This window comes from Protopterus annectens, chromosome 14.part0, assembly GCF_019279795.1.
Source record: "Protopterus annectens isolate FY-2018-M chromosome 14.part0, PAN1.0, whole genome shotgun sequence".
Lineage (NCBI taxonomy): Eukaryota > Metazoa > Chordata > Ceratodontiformes > Protopteridae > Protopterus > Protopterus annectens.
The window spans coordinates 1,152,177,669-1,152,193,550 of record NC_056748.1 but is presented as its reverse complement, the minus strand read 5'-3'; the positions used below and the strand labels follow the sequence as shown (position 1 = coordinate 1,152,193,550).

General features: G+C 43.4%; 1 protein-coding gene across 2 annotated transcripts in view; it reads right to left on the bottom strand.

Moving 5' to 3' along the window:
* The window catches only part of DNA2 (DNA replication helicase/nuclease 2), a 1,108,563-nt gene that overhangs the window by 524,209 nt on the left and 568,472 nt on the right, over positions 1 to 15,882 (bottom strand). For both annotated transcript variants that reach the window (XM_044056952.1, XM_044056951.1), the window contains exon 15: positions 13,041 to 13,265. In XM_044056952.1, the coding sequence (XP_043912887.1) occupies positions 13,041 to 13,265 (225 nt within the window). The remainder of the gene's footprint in view (positions 1 to 13,040; positions 13,266 to 15,882) is intronic.

Sequence of the window (15,882 nt, the reverse complement as noted above, 5' to 3'; positions counted from 1 at the left end):
CTGAATACAACAAGGAACACCAAATCTACGTATTAACCTTTGCAAAAGCTTCTGGCGACCAAAGTCATATCATCCAGAATGCACATCTACTACAATTACAAATTCATAGTTAAATTTCTGGGACTGTGGAAGTTCAATGAAATCCCAGCCCATACCAAAAAGGTCCCCATGTTTTTTTTTTTTTTTTTAAACTGGGTAGGGACAGGGACACTCTGACACATTATACTCTAAACACATAATACAAGTACTTACAAAATGCTGAATGACTTTGAAAATGTAAAAGGCATACCAATCAGTCAAAACCTGTCTTAACAAAATTTTCCCCAAATGAGACAGTAAATAAGCCCAAATCAAATGAGTTAGAAAGAGTGCAGATCTACTAGCTTCCCATCTGCATAGTACCACAGTGAGTCTGGAGAGTTGCTACAAACGTCATGGATCCCCCTTACCTTTTCGGAGTCATCACCTTGATTTTGAAAAGACAATTCCTTTAAAAAGAAACAGGTATGTTAGTTTTCTGCAACTGCTGCAAAAATGAAGCCTGAGCAGGATAAGACAATGCAGCCTATCTAGTCCCCATACCTGCAAAACAATTGCCTTTTCAGATGTAAGAATCCTGTCTTATGTGTGGCAGACTTGACCACAGCTATTTCCCTGGGTAACAAAAGTGGATTCAACAGTTCATGAACAAAGAGAGATTTTAGTAATTGTCCTTGTTGATGTCAGGTACCCTATCTCTATCCAAAGTGTCTCAAAATCATGACCTGCTTCATAAGCATAACATGAGTCTGTTATTGTTTTGTCCTTTGCCAATGTGCATGCTTCAACAGTGGCTACAAGTTTAGCTACTTAAACAGACATGTCCATTTAACTGTCCTGTTAACAGTACTTGGTTCTCCATAAACATGGAAAACACTGCTAATAATGTGCTGTCGTCCCTTTGATCATAGGATCCATTGACAAACAGAAGTAACTTAGTATTTTAATGGGGCATCTTTTAAATCTAATCTAGGAGGAAGCACATGATTAATTACAAAAACACAGTCAATGTGGTTCTCCTTCACCCACTGTAGAAATTAAAGAAGCAAGGTTAAGAGGTGGACAGCTAATGATCTGCAAAGAAGGGTTAAGAAAAGATGATTCCTATTTAGATAACTTGTGGAGGAGATAAATATTGCGTACTGGTTCTTAGTAACAATGCTTCTACAGTGGGTAGAGCTGCCGCAAAAGTCTTGTGCCCTAGAGTTAAGACCACCTCCATTTTCATGATGAGTGTCATCACAATGATCAAACTAAGGCAGTGGGGTAGGGCTACTGCTAAAGGATCAAGATTTATACTGAAATAAACAGGTCTAAAAACCATCATTTCTACTTTGGGCCAATAATCCTAAAGCTACTTTATTCCCTTCACAACAGAATAGGAAAAAAGAAAATTTCTGAATAATCAGGCAACCCAACATTAACACCGTTAGAAAGCAAAGTTTTTGGTTGGACAAAAGCTTGGTGTTCTTGCGAGAGCAAGAGCTCAGGACTCTTTCTCTAATAATTCTAATAACAGTTTTACTACTACTGCTTAATTAGAAATCTACTGTCAACAGTAACCTGTCAGTCCCAGGAAAGCCCTTAACTGTTTTAATGTTGCAGGGAGTAATGTAGTTTGAATAGCAATAATGCATGATGGTAAGATTTGCTGAAAGCGTTCTGAAATGACATGTCCTAAGTATTGAACTTGTGGTTTCAACAACTGCAACTTTGCTTTAACAGTAAATCCCAGTTCTGACAGTTTTATTAAAAGAAAAATAGTGTCTTACCTACAGCTAGGGTAAGAGTCAGAAGTTAAACGCAGATTGTCTGCACACCTGTATTAAGGTAGACCCACAAGAAACTGAATTTTCTCAAACTGCTTTTTATTTTTTTAAAGAACAGAGTAGGTGATTCTACATACCATTGAGGTAGTCTTGTCCATGTAATATTGTCCTTTCTATATAAAGGCAAACAAATACTGATTATCTTGGTGAAATGGAATGGAGAAGAAAGGAAATATCACTGAAAAGGTGGAAAGTGCTGGGGAACAGAACTTAGTATTGTAGCCGGGTTAGGTACTACAGGAAAAGTCAGCACTACAATGGCATTAACTGTTCTTAACTCTTGTAACAGCTTATAGGTGTTCCTGCCTAGTTTTCTAACTAGCAAAACAGGCATATTACATGGGCTTCTAGTCAGGACAATTATTCCTTATGGAAGTAATGCAGAAATGACAGGTACATTTCCTGTCCCTGCCTCAGTTAGTAAGGGATACTGAACATACATAGGAAGATGTTCACAAGGTTTTAAAATAACTATTTCTGCACCTTTTATGCATCCTACCTCATTGCCATGGGTAGTCCACAGCTGTGGAAGGTTCATTTGAAGTCCCTCCAAATCAGCCATAACAACAGTCTGCTCGAATCCAAGTACTCTGAAAAGTGTGTCTTCATCTGCACAAATATCCGAATAAAGACCCAAAGGGGAAGGTTCACTTGGAAAATCTAGGAAAACTCCATATGGAGTGCAAAACACAGTGCATTGCAATTTACACAATAAATCTCTACCTAAAATATATAAATGGGGCAGTATTTCCTACAATAAAATATGCTACTTTTTTAATGGACCTAACTGAATGGGAACAGGCTTTGTCTCTGGAAAAGCCAAAGAACTGCAGCGACGCCCACATCCCAAACAGATTTCATGTGAGTGGGAGGTTTTCTGCATCTGACAGGTTAGATTGCTGCTGTGTGAACTAGGAAAGGAAGAAGAGAATTATACTCTACAATATTAACAAAGGAACCTTTATGACTGACTGGTACTAAAGGAAATAGCTGTGTCTTATTTATGGCTGTCTGAAAGATCTTACTGCCATGTTGTTGGCTGCCAAGTGGTACTCCAAATGGGAAGGTGTGTTTCTGCTTGTGGTGGTGCTTGGACATTTGGCTGAGTGTCAGGCTGAAAAGATAGGTCCTCTGCCAATGATCACTCTGACCACAATTAAAGCATGGCTAACAAATGGCCTATATTTCTGGATCTGTGCTGAAGTGTGTGTGCGTGTGTATGGGGGTAACATTTTGACATTTTGCAGGTATTGTCCTTGGGCTTGCTGTGGAAAGAATTTAAATGTGCATCCAGGACTTTTCCTCCCCCACCCTCTTCTGTGTGACGGTGTTGAACTGCTGACGGACATTTACTAGTTTCTCTGGCTGTTCTTTTTTCACTCTGACTATATTATCTGCCACATACTGTGTTTGATTCACAATTTCATCACTACCTACACTGGGCCAGCTGAGCAAATGTTCTTAATCTACTCTTTCATAGGTAGTAATAGACCTTAATAAGCCTTTTACAAATACTGCGGACAGCCCACTGGCTCCTGCTTCTTCTGTACGCTCTGGATGCCCTGAAAAAAGCCTCAAAAGCATCTATCATGCACTGCAGATACACATTAATAGATTTGTTCTCTTTCTGAACAACTGTTTAATTATTGCCCAGTTAGGTGTTGGAGGTCATGATGTAATGACCGTCTCTTGCTGTTAGGAACCCTTCATCTGTGTGTTTTGGATTATCATCTCTTACAGCTGATTTTCCCATATTTTTCACAAATATATGGAGAAGTAGAAACATTTAAAACTGCTCACAAGTCTTTAATAGTAGGTTTTTCCAGCTGCACATATCCTTCCTAGATTTGAGCATATTTAGCTGTGTGTGTTTAGATAGGAGGAAGAGAATCTAGAATAGTCTGAAAACCTACTGCAGTCCATAGGCGTACTACTCTTATGGCAGGTCTGACATCACCATCCTGGGCTGCTGCAGGACTAGGTACCTCCCCTCAAAGGATGAATCTGACTGTCACATGGTATGTTGTTGATGGGTGTGTCATCTTCAAAGGATAAATCAGAATTTGATGCATTCTCAGAATTTTGCATGGGAAGTGATTTTCACCTATATTCTTCAACATCAATGAAAACTGGAAACTAACTAACTTTTTGAACTTTTTTAAAGTACTTGACTTAGAAGGGGAGCTTTTATTGCTAAATCGTTTTAACTTGTCTACATGTTTTGTTCAAGATGCATGCTTGTGTTTTGGATATAACTGTCTACCCTATCAGCTAGGGTAGTTAACATTTGATCAGAATATGATGCTATCACTGCTGTAGAAATCTAGTGCTGTAAACTGCTCCTTTAGTATGGGCAGAAGTACTGGAAGTGACTTGGGAAGCATCAGGGGAAACAGTAGAGGGGCCATCTTCAAAATCACTCTCCCATCTGCTCACCTACAGAGGGGGGGCTACCTGCTTCATAAGCACCAGAATGGTCAAAGGGGAGGAGCTGAAGGAATCAGGCCAATTGTCATTAGAAGAATCAAGTCAAATTATATTATATTTTTCTAGTTGTTTTAAAGGGTAAAAACCCCAGCTACCACCAGATTTGTCCTTTACATTTACTGTTCTTTTAGCTGCTGTTAGCTGCGTTTTTGCGGTGGTACAGCGGTAGCATTGTTGCCTCACAGCAAGAGGTTCTCCTGTTAGATTCTCAGCTGGAGTGCCTTCTGTGTGGAGTCTGCATGTCCTCCCCGTGCTCTAGTGGCCTCCGAAAGACATGCGTGAATGGGCGTGCCTTCGCTGAAGCTTAGGCGTCGGGCTGGCAACTCGGCACTATAAAAACCTACTACCAATCATTAGCGGACCGGAGTTCCGCTCTGGCGACCCCTAACCGGGAAAAGCCGAAAAGACAAACAAAAAACATTTTAGACTTCTAACTACAGATAACTTTTCCTTATTTTTAAGTTCTTCTTGACAGTCATTACAAGCTGACTAACGAAAGGCAGGCACTTTGTTTCCTTTCTGTTTAAGCTTCTTTTTAACATTTTCTAAAACATCCTTATCAAAAGTTCTACTCTCAAGAACTGCAATGCACTATAATTTTTTGTGAGCTCAGACCACTTTACCAAATAATTACAACAGCTTGTCCATATTTATTACACCTATACTGTCTGGAGTCTCAAACATGTAAATCTATTTATTTATTGAAATTTGTTGACTGGGAAAGTCCAACAGGCCGTGGACCCATTTTCAGTGGATGCCTGGGGAGAAAAGCTCCACAGAATACAAATTACAACAGTAGATCAATATCTCTAGCAATAAATATTTTGCTCATCTCTGGCTTATTCACACTTAAAATACAAGGGCTACATAATTCATGAGAATGTATGGCTAGGCTTCTAAAGATTCGTACAGATCAATAATCTAGTATCTGTGAACAGCACATGAATTAAGTATAACAATAATTTGATGACTGGCAAGGTAGAATAAATGAAACAGTGAAATCTGGGAGTACTATACAATTGTTTGCTACAGCACACAATTACAATAGGAGAGCAATACACATTCCATAGAACTAATAAAATGTTGGCTGAACATAAAGAAACACTGCATGCCAGGATCAGCTGCAACCATTATGAATATTCAAGTTTGGTTGGATTTGGAGGGAGACAGTATGGTACAATGCCACGTTGATATCTACTGGAGAGGGGTGCGCATCACGCAGCACTATGGGCTGGGGGAGTGTGCTTGGCTTTGCCAAGAGACGTCTGCTCAGCAGCCTTCATAACAGGCATGGGTAGGAATGCATACGCCCACAGAGAAAGGTATAGAAGGCCCTTATACTTCCTGCCAGAGGAACAGTTAGAATAGAAAACAGAATAACTGGTGAAGGATGTTGATCCTGGTGATGGGGAAGGAATAAGTGGTAAGAGGAGGTAGCTGAGTGGTTGGGCAAGCATGGAGGGCAGGGAAAACGGAGATTTGTAGAAGACAGTTGTGAGCAGAACATTACAAGGAATAATGAGGGGTAAACATCCTGAGAAAGTTTTCCATGTCCAGCTGAATGAAAGACTGCAGTTTCAGTCATGTTAGGCAGGGCCTACTTATACCAGAGGTCATGTTCTTTTTCTTTCTCTGAAATTCTGGACATCATGGACCACAATCCTTTCCAAAAGAAAAATGAAGGAGAGGAAAGGCAGCTCTTGCTCATTAGCTTCAGAATGGGTAGCCTGAGCTCATCTGTTGCTAGAAATGACAAGCTAAAGTGACATGGACACTGGATGTTCGACAAAGGGGCCCTCAATATTCAGAGAGACCCAAGCTGAAGGTGCAAAACAGCCACGAGGTTTGTTCTTGGCTTGTAACAGGCATAAATCTGTGCTCCCAAACGTACTCTTCTGAAAGCAGACATTAAACAGTGCAAATACATTCAAACTCTGGGTAGTCCTTACAGGTCTACCTGCAACAGAAAGACCTACAATCTCCTCTTCTAGCTGGTGAGCCTGACTCGAATGGGGGGGGGGGGGGTGAAACAGGACTAGAACTTCCAAATATGACTTCAAACACTGATCCCCTCAACCTGAGGCTTAGCTCCTATAAACTGACCAAGTGCATACAATCTTTTCCAATGTGGGAAGGTCAGTGCTGATGCAATGAGATGCAGAACACAAGCCAATTCAATGACAGAGCACAGCTGGCACCATGTGAATGCTGACAGGCCATCACTGGGACAATTTTCGCCAATTTCTGGACACCTGATCCCTTACCTTGTCCAAGATGCCTGGCACTGACATATTCAATATAAAGGAACTTTTAGTTATGTACTCACCATAACTTCAGATGTTTGGGATCCATCTCGCCTACATTCTGACTGATGGATCCTCGGCTCATGCCAAAGAGCGAAGTCTCTTATTGGCTGAGCTTACTATATCCCAGGATGCACCACTACCAGTCCCCCCAGATCTAGTTTGTCCGCATACATGCACACATGCTTATATAACATCGTCAGATGAAACAAGATAAAACAGTAGAACTCAAAAATTTCTTCTGATCTCCAAGGCAGGGGAAGGAGGGTGGTATTAAGATGGTGGCGAGATGGATCCCAAACATCTGAAGTTATGGTGAGTACATAACTAAAAGATGTTATGTGATCCTATCACATTCTGACTGATGGGACAGCTAGCACCTGAATCCTGGGTGGCTCACTGGAAAACACTCCTGAGTACCGTGGAACCAAATCAAGCTCGTCCTTTACATGCCACATCCAATTTGTAGTGGGAAATGAAAGTGTGCGGATTGGACCAAGTCGCCGCAGCACAAATTTCGATATAGCGAGCTTGGAATGAAAAGCTATAAGCCATAGCTCTGGTAGAATGAGCTTTGATAGATGTTGTAAGTTGCTTATTCAAGAAGAATAAGCCTGGGTTATGCAATCTCTGATCCATTTGGAGATAGTAGCTTTTGTGATGGTTTGGCCCAATTTATTATCTGAGAAGGACACAAACAACTGCTCTGACTGTTGCTGAGTCCTGTCTAAATAGAAGCGTAATTGCCTGTGAACATCCAATTTATGGAGAGTGTATTCTGCTTCATTGGAGAATTTTGGAAGAAAACTGGTAGCTCTAGAGATTGTTGGAGACAGAAACTAGAACAGACCTTTGGGACAAAGGATGGATTAGGCCTAAGTGATACTCTATCCTTGTGGAAAATCAAGTACGGTGGCTTAATAGACAGGGCTTGAAGCTCTGAAACTCTTCTTGCAGAAGTAATTGCAACTAAGAAGGCAGTTTTCCAAGACAGATATTTTAACTCACATGTAGCAGCTGGTTCGAAGGGGAAGATGTTAATGCAAATCAAGATCACGGAGGTGCAGGATGAAAAATTGGGGGTCTTAATAGGCTCGCACCTTTAATGAAAGTTTTGCATAGTCTGCTGCTCATCAAAGGAGGATCCATGGATTCGTGGAATTTAGAGATAGCCGCTAGTTGGACTTTAATAGTTGAGACAGAAGATCCTTGATTAAACAGGGATGTTAAGAATTTCAAAACCTCTGGGACAGGAGCAGTGATAGGGTCTAAGCCCTTGAGTTGAGCCCAGATAGCAAACCTCTTCCACTTACTGAGGTACAATTTGTTAGTGGTGGGTTTGTGGGCCGAAGATAAAATGTGAACAACTTCCGGATCTAGTGTGTGCCTTCTAACTAAAGTCGGAAGTGGAGGAGCCAAGCTGTCAATTTCAAAGATTGAAGGGACTGGTGCCGATGTCCCGACTGATGGATTAGCAAGTCCGGAATTAGGTCTAAAGTCCACGGATCGTCCACTGCATGCTTCTTCAGGTAAGGAAACCATACCTGACGAGGCCAGTATGGGGCAATCAGTATCATTGAGGACCCCAATTGAGAAGCTTTTTGAATAACTTTGGGGAGAAGTGGAATTGGAGGAAAGGCATAAAGTAGCCCTGTTGGCCAAGGTTGTGCTAGAGCATCCATAGCTGGTACTCCCTGATGTGGGATCAAGGAGAAGAACCTTTGGCACTTGGTGTTAAGTGGAGTTGCAAATAGGTGCCCCCATCTCCTGAAAACCTGAGCTGCTACTGTGTGGTTTAGAGACCACTCGTGAGGAGAGAGAATTGTCCTGCTCAATTTGTCTGCAAATATATTTGACTTTCCCGGGATGTGGGTCGCTACCAAGAAGCGGTTGGTAGCTACAGCCCATTCCCACACTCTCATGGCCTCTCTGCAAAGGGGATATGATCTGGTCCCTCCTTGTTTGTTCAGATACCAAACCACCGACATGTTGTCTGTGTGGATGGCGATGATGCCCTGAGGAAGAAACTTGTGTAAGGCTTGTAGGGATAGAAGTACAGCCCTCATCTCCAACACATTGATGTGGAGAAGAGCTTTGTCTGGAAGCCAGGAGCCCTGAACTAGCCTGCCCAGACAATGCCCCCCCCACCCTATCTGGGAGGCATCTGTCGTCAGGGTAACCACTGGAGAGGGAACCACAAAGGGTTCTCCTTGATCCAATTTGGATGTCTGACGCTACCAGCGAAGGTTCCTTTGCATATATCCGTAATCATGATGTGATGATTGAGGGGAAGATCCTGAAAGGACCATTGCGTTGACAATAGCCACTGAAGAATCCTCATGTGCAATCTTGCCAGAGGGACTAAAAGAACCGTGGCAGACATTGAGCCCAGAACTTGTAGAACCATCCTGGCTGGGGCTTTGGATCTCGAGATTAGAGCTTGAACTTGGCCCTGTAAAGTTTGGATCCTTTCGGCAGGAAGAAAGACGCGCATCAATCTTGAGTCTATCTCTGCTCCTATGAACTTTAGGCGTTGAGAGGGCAGCAAGACAGATTTTGACCTATTGAATGTAATCCCCAGGGTAATACCCAGGGAGATGGTGGCTTTGAGGTTGTCCATTAGTAGATGCCTGGTGGTGGCAGTCAGGAGCCAGTCGTCCAGATAGGGAAACACTTGGAATCCAAGACTTCTCAGGTGAGCCGTCACTACTGCCAAACACTTGGTGAACACCCTGGGGGCTGTGGTGAGACCAAAGGGCAGAGCGCAAAATTGGTAATGACTGACTCCCAGGCTGAAGATACCTCCTGGACGCCTGATGTATCGGTATGTGATAATAGGCGTCCTTGAGGTCTATGGAGCACATCCAAACATCCTTCTCCAACAATGGGAGAATGGATTGTAACGTGACCATTCGAATTTGGATTTCGTGGACGGATTGGTTCAGTCTGCTGAGATCCAATATTGGTCTCAGGTCCCTGTCTTTGGCACTAAAAAGAACCTGGAGTAATTTCCTGATCCGATCTGGTCTGTGGGGACCGGTTGGATGACTCCTTTTCTAGCAGCTTTAAAGCGCTGCCATTTCCCTTTGACTGGGTGGTGGGTCCGGGATTCTTTTGGACGGTGGGGGCGAGTATGTGAATGGGATGGTGTAACCTCCGGCAATGATCCAAGCACCCATCTGTCCTGAGTGATTGACTCCCAGGCTTTTAGGTGCTTGGCAAACGACACCCGACTGGCTCGAGCAGCACAGCCGGGCAATCCCTCATGGGGAGGCTGAAGAGCCACGAAAGGACTTCTCCAGAATTGCGGGCCCTCTGCGCCTCTGGACGGCGTCTCCTGAAAAATTTCCCGTCCTCTGCCTCTGGAAGGGAATCTTCCTGCTGTTGGGAGAAAACTTACGAGATTTGGAACCACATTTTCCCCTCCTTTAGCCTTGGGGTAAGGCCGAAGGGAGTGGAATAAGATAAAGTTTTTCCCTCTTGCTCACAGCGGTAAGGGTGTCTTTAACCTTGGGTCCAAACAAGGAGGACCCATCAAAGGGAGCGCGAAGGAAGACTTGAAGGCCTCCGAACTGACACAAGCGGAGCCAGGCTTGTCTCCGTAGAGCCACGCCTGTGCCTGCCCCTTCGGCCGCATAGGAAATGAGCCTCATGGACGAGTTAGAAATTGACGTAAGGATAGCCAACTGAGAGCTAACCGACTGGGCTAGCTGCTCAGGTAGGTTACCCGAGAGGGAATCTGACAACTCCTTGACCAGATCCCTCTGAAGCCTGGTAAAATGTGCCAAATAATTCAGAGACCTTAAAGTAAAGGCCGCTGAAGTCAGGGGCGCTTCCCTGTCCATACTCCTAGACTCCTTATTAGGAGGATGGATGGACGTTGAAGCCTCTGCCACGTCCTGTTGTGTAGCAGATGCCACCACCATGGCATCTACAGCCACGCCTATAGTGAGGAACTCCTCCTCGGGGGGAGCAGACAAAAATTTATTTGGACGAGAAGGGACTGGTTCCACGGTATCTGGATGTTCCCCGCCCCTTGACAAACTAAATCCAGAAGCTCGTCAAGGGCGGAGACACCCAGGAGGCGGAGGGCTGAGCCCCAAAGGCCTTGAGGAGCACTGACTCATCAGCAGAGGGGTTTGGATATCCAGCCACCTCGTTGTTTGAGGATCTCTAAGATGTCTGCAAATGAGACATCATCCGAGGGGGACCCTCTGCATCATCAAGATCAGTGTCTGATGTAATAGACTCGGGGAGTCCACGTGCTTCCTCTTGCGATCTCTTCCTTGGGGTTCCTCAAGACAACTCGAAGAACCCTCAGGAGGAGGGAACCCCACTGGGGGTAACCTCAGGCCCCGGACTCCGCTGACTACGGACAGGGAACTGCCAAAGACCCAGTCTCCACGCCCAGGGAAGGTGCCGGTAAAGCCGGAGAGATGGCGAAGAGGACTTGGCCAGACTCCTCATGGCTCTGAAAGCCGGACCCCAGAATCCTGGGAGTGTCCGGTCCCGAGCCATGATAGCCGACGGAAGTCCCAAGCACCGAGGGAGGCTCGGAACCAGCATAGGTCCCAAACATCACCCTGGGTCCAGCCGAAGAAGTCCAGCGACCAAACTCGGACCCGAAGGCCGGGTTGGAGTAAGGGTTGGAGCCGACCCTAAGATCTCCACCGGCTCCAACAGCACCTGCTCAAGCAGTCGGAGGAGGAATGGCAATGGGGTGGGCCAAGGTCATCGAAGCCAACTGGGTCGGAACCAAACAAATTTTTGGAAGACTGGGGACTGGAACAGTCTTTGGAGCACCCTGTCTATATCAGAATCTGACATCCTCAGACCGAGAGGAAACAGAACGGGTTGCCTCTCCAACGGCCCCAAGGGACTAGGGGACCGCCCGAGGTGACTCGATGACTATCGAAGGAATACACACACCAGATTCCATCGGTGCCGAGGTGGACGCCGAGGAGGAAGTGTCTGAGCGGCGACCCTTGTCGGCTCCGAGACCAGTGGAGCCGCCTCGATGCCCCAGCCATCGGCTCCGAAGCCAGAGGAGTCGATACTGGTGGCATCGAGGCAGACCCTCGGCCCAAGTCCTTGGAGCGAAGGAGAGGCCTGCCTATGTCTCTTGGCGGTCGGATCCGACGGACTGGTCGGAACCGACGCCCTTTCTTTTTAGCGGAGAAGGAGAGGATGCCAAGGCTTCTTCAAAGGAAGGTTTAATTAACCCTTAAGAATCAATTTATTTTTCCTCTCCTGGAGGACCCTTGAGGAAAAAGCGTGACATACGCTGCATGACTCCTGTAAGTGTTTTGCACCCAAACAATACACACAGAGCGAGTGATCGTCTGTGATAGACATTTTGAAACTACATTTTGTACATTTTTAAAGCCCAAGGCCTAGGAGTCTGAGACATTATGGTAGACAATTTCAGTAACTTTGACAGGAAAAATACAATTACTGATTGACAAACCTAAATATAGGTTTACAGTTATCGCTAAGAGCAAATGACAGGGAACTATGAAAACCCTGTAAGGTTATAGAAGGTTGACTGACCGAAGGCCCTAGATGAAGGGGCCAAATCAAACTCAACCCAATCACACAACAAGTCTTCAACAATCCAAACACACACAATGAGAGCCGTTAAAACAGCTTTTGAGACAAAAAACAGCAAAAAACTGACAGAAAAAGTTAGTTAAAATAACTACTCAGCCCAGCCAGCTCGAGACCACGTCTTCGCAGGAAAGCGGCAAACGAGATCTGGGGGACTGGTAGTGGTGCATCCTGGGATATAGTAAGCTCAGCCAATAAGAGACTTCTTTGGCAAACCCATCAGTTAGAATGTAGGCGAGATAGGATCACATAACATCTTCTTTTCAGCAGCTGTAGTCTTAAATCTCCAAAGCAGTGATGCGGGCCTCAAGTTCTCTTATTTTTTCCTTTAGGTAGCTGGGTTGAAATGCTGGCATTTGTTATCGCTTTTAACAATGTGTGCCGAAACAAGTTACAAACAGTGCAGGTCCTCATTTTTGAATCGATAGCCAAAGCTGCACTTGTGTGTTTTATACATTTTAGGTAATGAACATGGGAAACCTCCACTGCTACACAATGATTAATATTCAAAATGAATAAGCAGGAGAAAGGACATGGGAAGCAAGGGGATATACATGCACCTCCTAAAAAGTATTGGTCATCAGAGCATGTAGTGCCAGGAAATGTGGAAGATAAGAGATATGCAAGATTTGTGCCACACAAGGGATATCAGAAGCCCCAATGGGTACCCACTCCAGATAATCTTCAAAGACAGATTTACACTGACCCAAAATATTTCACCACTGTGTTTCCAGAAACATCAACTCCAATCAATTTTAAACTTCTTATAACTTACCTGGCTATTGTACAGTTCTTCTAGTTCAGCAAGAGATTTTATTGCTTTATTTCTGCATATCTCATCTTCTGTGTAGCGGCGGATATCAGGATGGACCTTTTGCAATCGCCCCAAACGTAGGAAGCCAACTTTATGTTTTGCCAGTTTAAGCAAGATGTTGTCTACAGCTGAGTGCGTATAGCTGGCCAACAGAACACTGAAACCACAGGCATAAAGAATCCTCACCTGGATGTTAAATTGAACAAAAAATGAATGAAATTCATATCTTCAAATAGCTGACCACAACTCACCACTGTGACTAAATTTTTGTATAATTCTACAATAAAAACTACACAGGGAAATACAATTAGCCATAAAACAGAAAGGACTTGAACAATTTCATCCTGGACTCCCTTCCATAATGCCAGCGGGAAACTTACTTTGAAGACCTCTGTGCTGCCTCCTCGTGAAGATGTGCTTCTGCTCATCTTATAATACTATTTAATATTAGTGTTGACATACCCAAAATTGTGTCACTTATGGTGCATTTTTTTAGTCTCTGATCTGGCTCAAGGCTGAAGAGAGTCTGTAGACCAGTCCAAATAAACACAGAAGGTGGACTCATAATGCAAACTGCATAAAAGTTAGACAACGCTAATTAAACTTTCAGAGTGGCTAAGTAGTAAATAGTAGGACTGTGCACCTCTACTCACTGCATGAAAATGGGATTATCTGTTAAAACAGAACTACGTTAGCCATTTCATTTAACAGGGGTAGTAAAGTGTGTGTAGCCATTTCATTTAACAGGGGTAGTAAAGTGTGTGTAGCCATTTCATTTAACAGGGGTAGTAAAGTGTGCGAAAAAATAAAGGCAAGGTGGAAAGAATATCTTTAGTACTCTCCTTAACAACATATTTTGAAACAGAGATACCTGAAGATTTTGGATGCTTTCAAGTCTTAAAGCTGGTCAGATTTAATTTTTTTTTCAAGCAGTGCTGACCTCTTCCACTGTGGGATACCCTCATGGCATCATCAGTTCTTCGGGCAAAAAGACTGAACAGTACAATACCAGATATGTTGCTAGAGAATCAGCTTATTTGTAAAGGGATCTCCACAGTGAATCTCAGAATTTTTTTACCCTCCACCAAGTTACCATGTTGTGAGAATGGTGGATGACCTACACCAGTGAAGCATATGGCATCAGGTGGCATAGCAGAGCATTTATGTAGCCTCTGGGACTAACAGCTCAGCTTAACCACACAGTGTGACAAATAAAAAATAGTAAATGTTTATAAAGTTTATATATATATATATATATATATATATATATATATATATATATATATATATATATATATATATATACACACACACACACACACACACACACACACACGCACATGCCTGACTTACAGGGAACCCTAAGCAGCCACTGGATGGCTGTATAAACAAAGGGCAGACAGGAGCAGGATATCAATAACCCAGTGAAGAGAGTACCTGCAGATCAACTAATGCAGTACAAATGCAACATTAAAGGATCCTCCTCACTAGGCCAACAAATGAGATGAATCCCAAGCAGGAAAACCTGTCAGGATGGTAGGAAATGGAAGACAATAGGAGAAGGTTCAAAAATCCAAGTCCTGAACTAGAGAAAGAATAAAAAGAAGCCGACATCAGGAAACACAGACCAAGTAATATTGCTTAGTGAAGGTGTGAGACAATAACTAAGAAGCAATGGTACCAATGTCTGCAACTGACACACCTTGGAAGCAAGCCCTGGAGGCACATCTACCCTTAGTGGAATGGCCTCTAACAGCAGCATTTTACAACAGCCTTTTTTTTTTTCTTAGGATGGTGGTAAAAGTATGCAGCCTCATTGTAAAGGGTTTTCCTGGCAACTGCTGACCCTCCCCTCAAGAGAACAGCAATCAAGTCCCTTCCAAGACACGCGGAGTTACTTAAGGAAAACCCATGAGATGACAATGCCTGGCCAGTCTACGAAGGGCTTTGCTCCCATGGCTTCTGCTGCCACAGTGAAAATGTAAGACCGCGAGTATGTGTCACGATTTAGCATGTAGAATTTAAATATAAAATATTCCAATAGCAAAGACGATTCACTGTAAAGTACACCGAAAAGTGCATTTGATTGTGAATTTCTTGCTTATGTTTATTGTACTTGTGGATTTGGTAAATATACTTCTAAATTCAAGTCAGTATGTTCCCCTTAACAATTTACCGAAAGTGTTGTATTAGTTTATTTTGCATTTGCTTACCAGGAAAGTTCAAATGGGCATGAGAACCCCTCTTCAGTGGAGGCCCAGTGAGAAAAGATCCAGATGGAAAACAACATATCATGCAACCTTTACATGACAAATAGCAATATAATGTACAGTAGTTTTACAAATCCATCCACACAGAAGTAAACAGGTGGCTCCTCCTTGGCATCTTAATTTTGCATTTGAAATATTGATACGTTTTCCACTTGAAAAGCTCAGAAGGCCGATTTGAGGTTCTTAACATGGAAAACTGTGCTTCTCAGTTCTCTGACATCTGCAAGAAGGGTATCTGAGTTCTAAGCTCTTATAGTGACTCAACACCTTCATTTTCCATAAGGATGGGGTGCCTTTGAGAACTTAACCTCCTTTTATGACTAAGGTGGTTTTAAAGTTCACTTTAAGCCAGACTATCAATCTCATTGTATTCTTTCCAGAACTAAAAACAACCAAGAATATTATACACACTGGATGTCCATAAGCAGCTCACACACAACTTAGAACTAAAACCTTCAGGAAAGCCAATCAGTAGTTTCTCTCTTATGAAGTTGAGAAAAAAATGGTGTGCGTCAAAACAGGCAGTTTTGGTT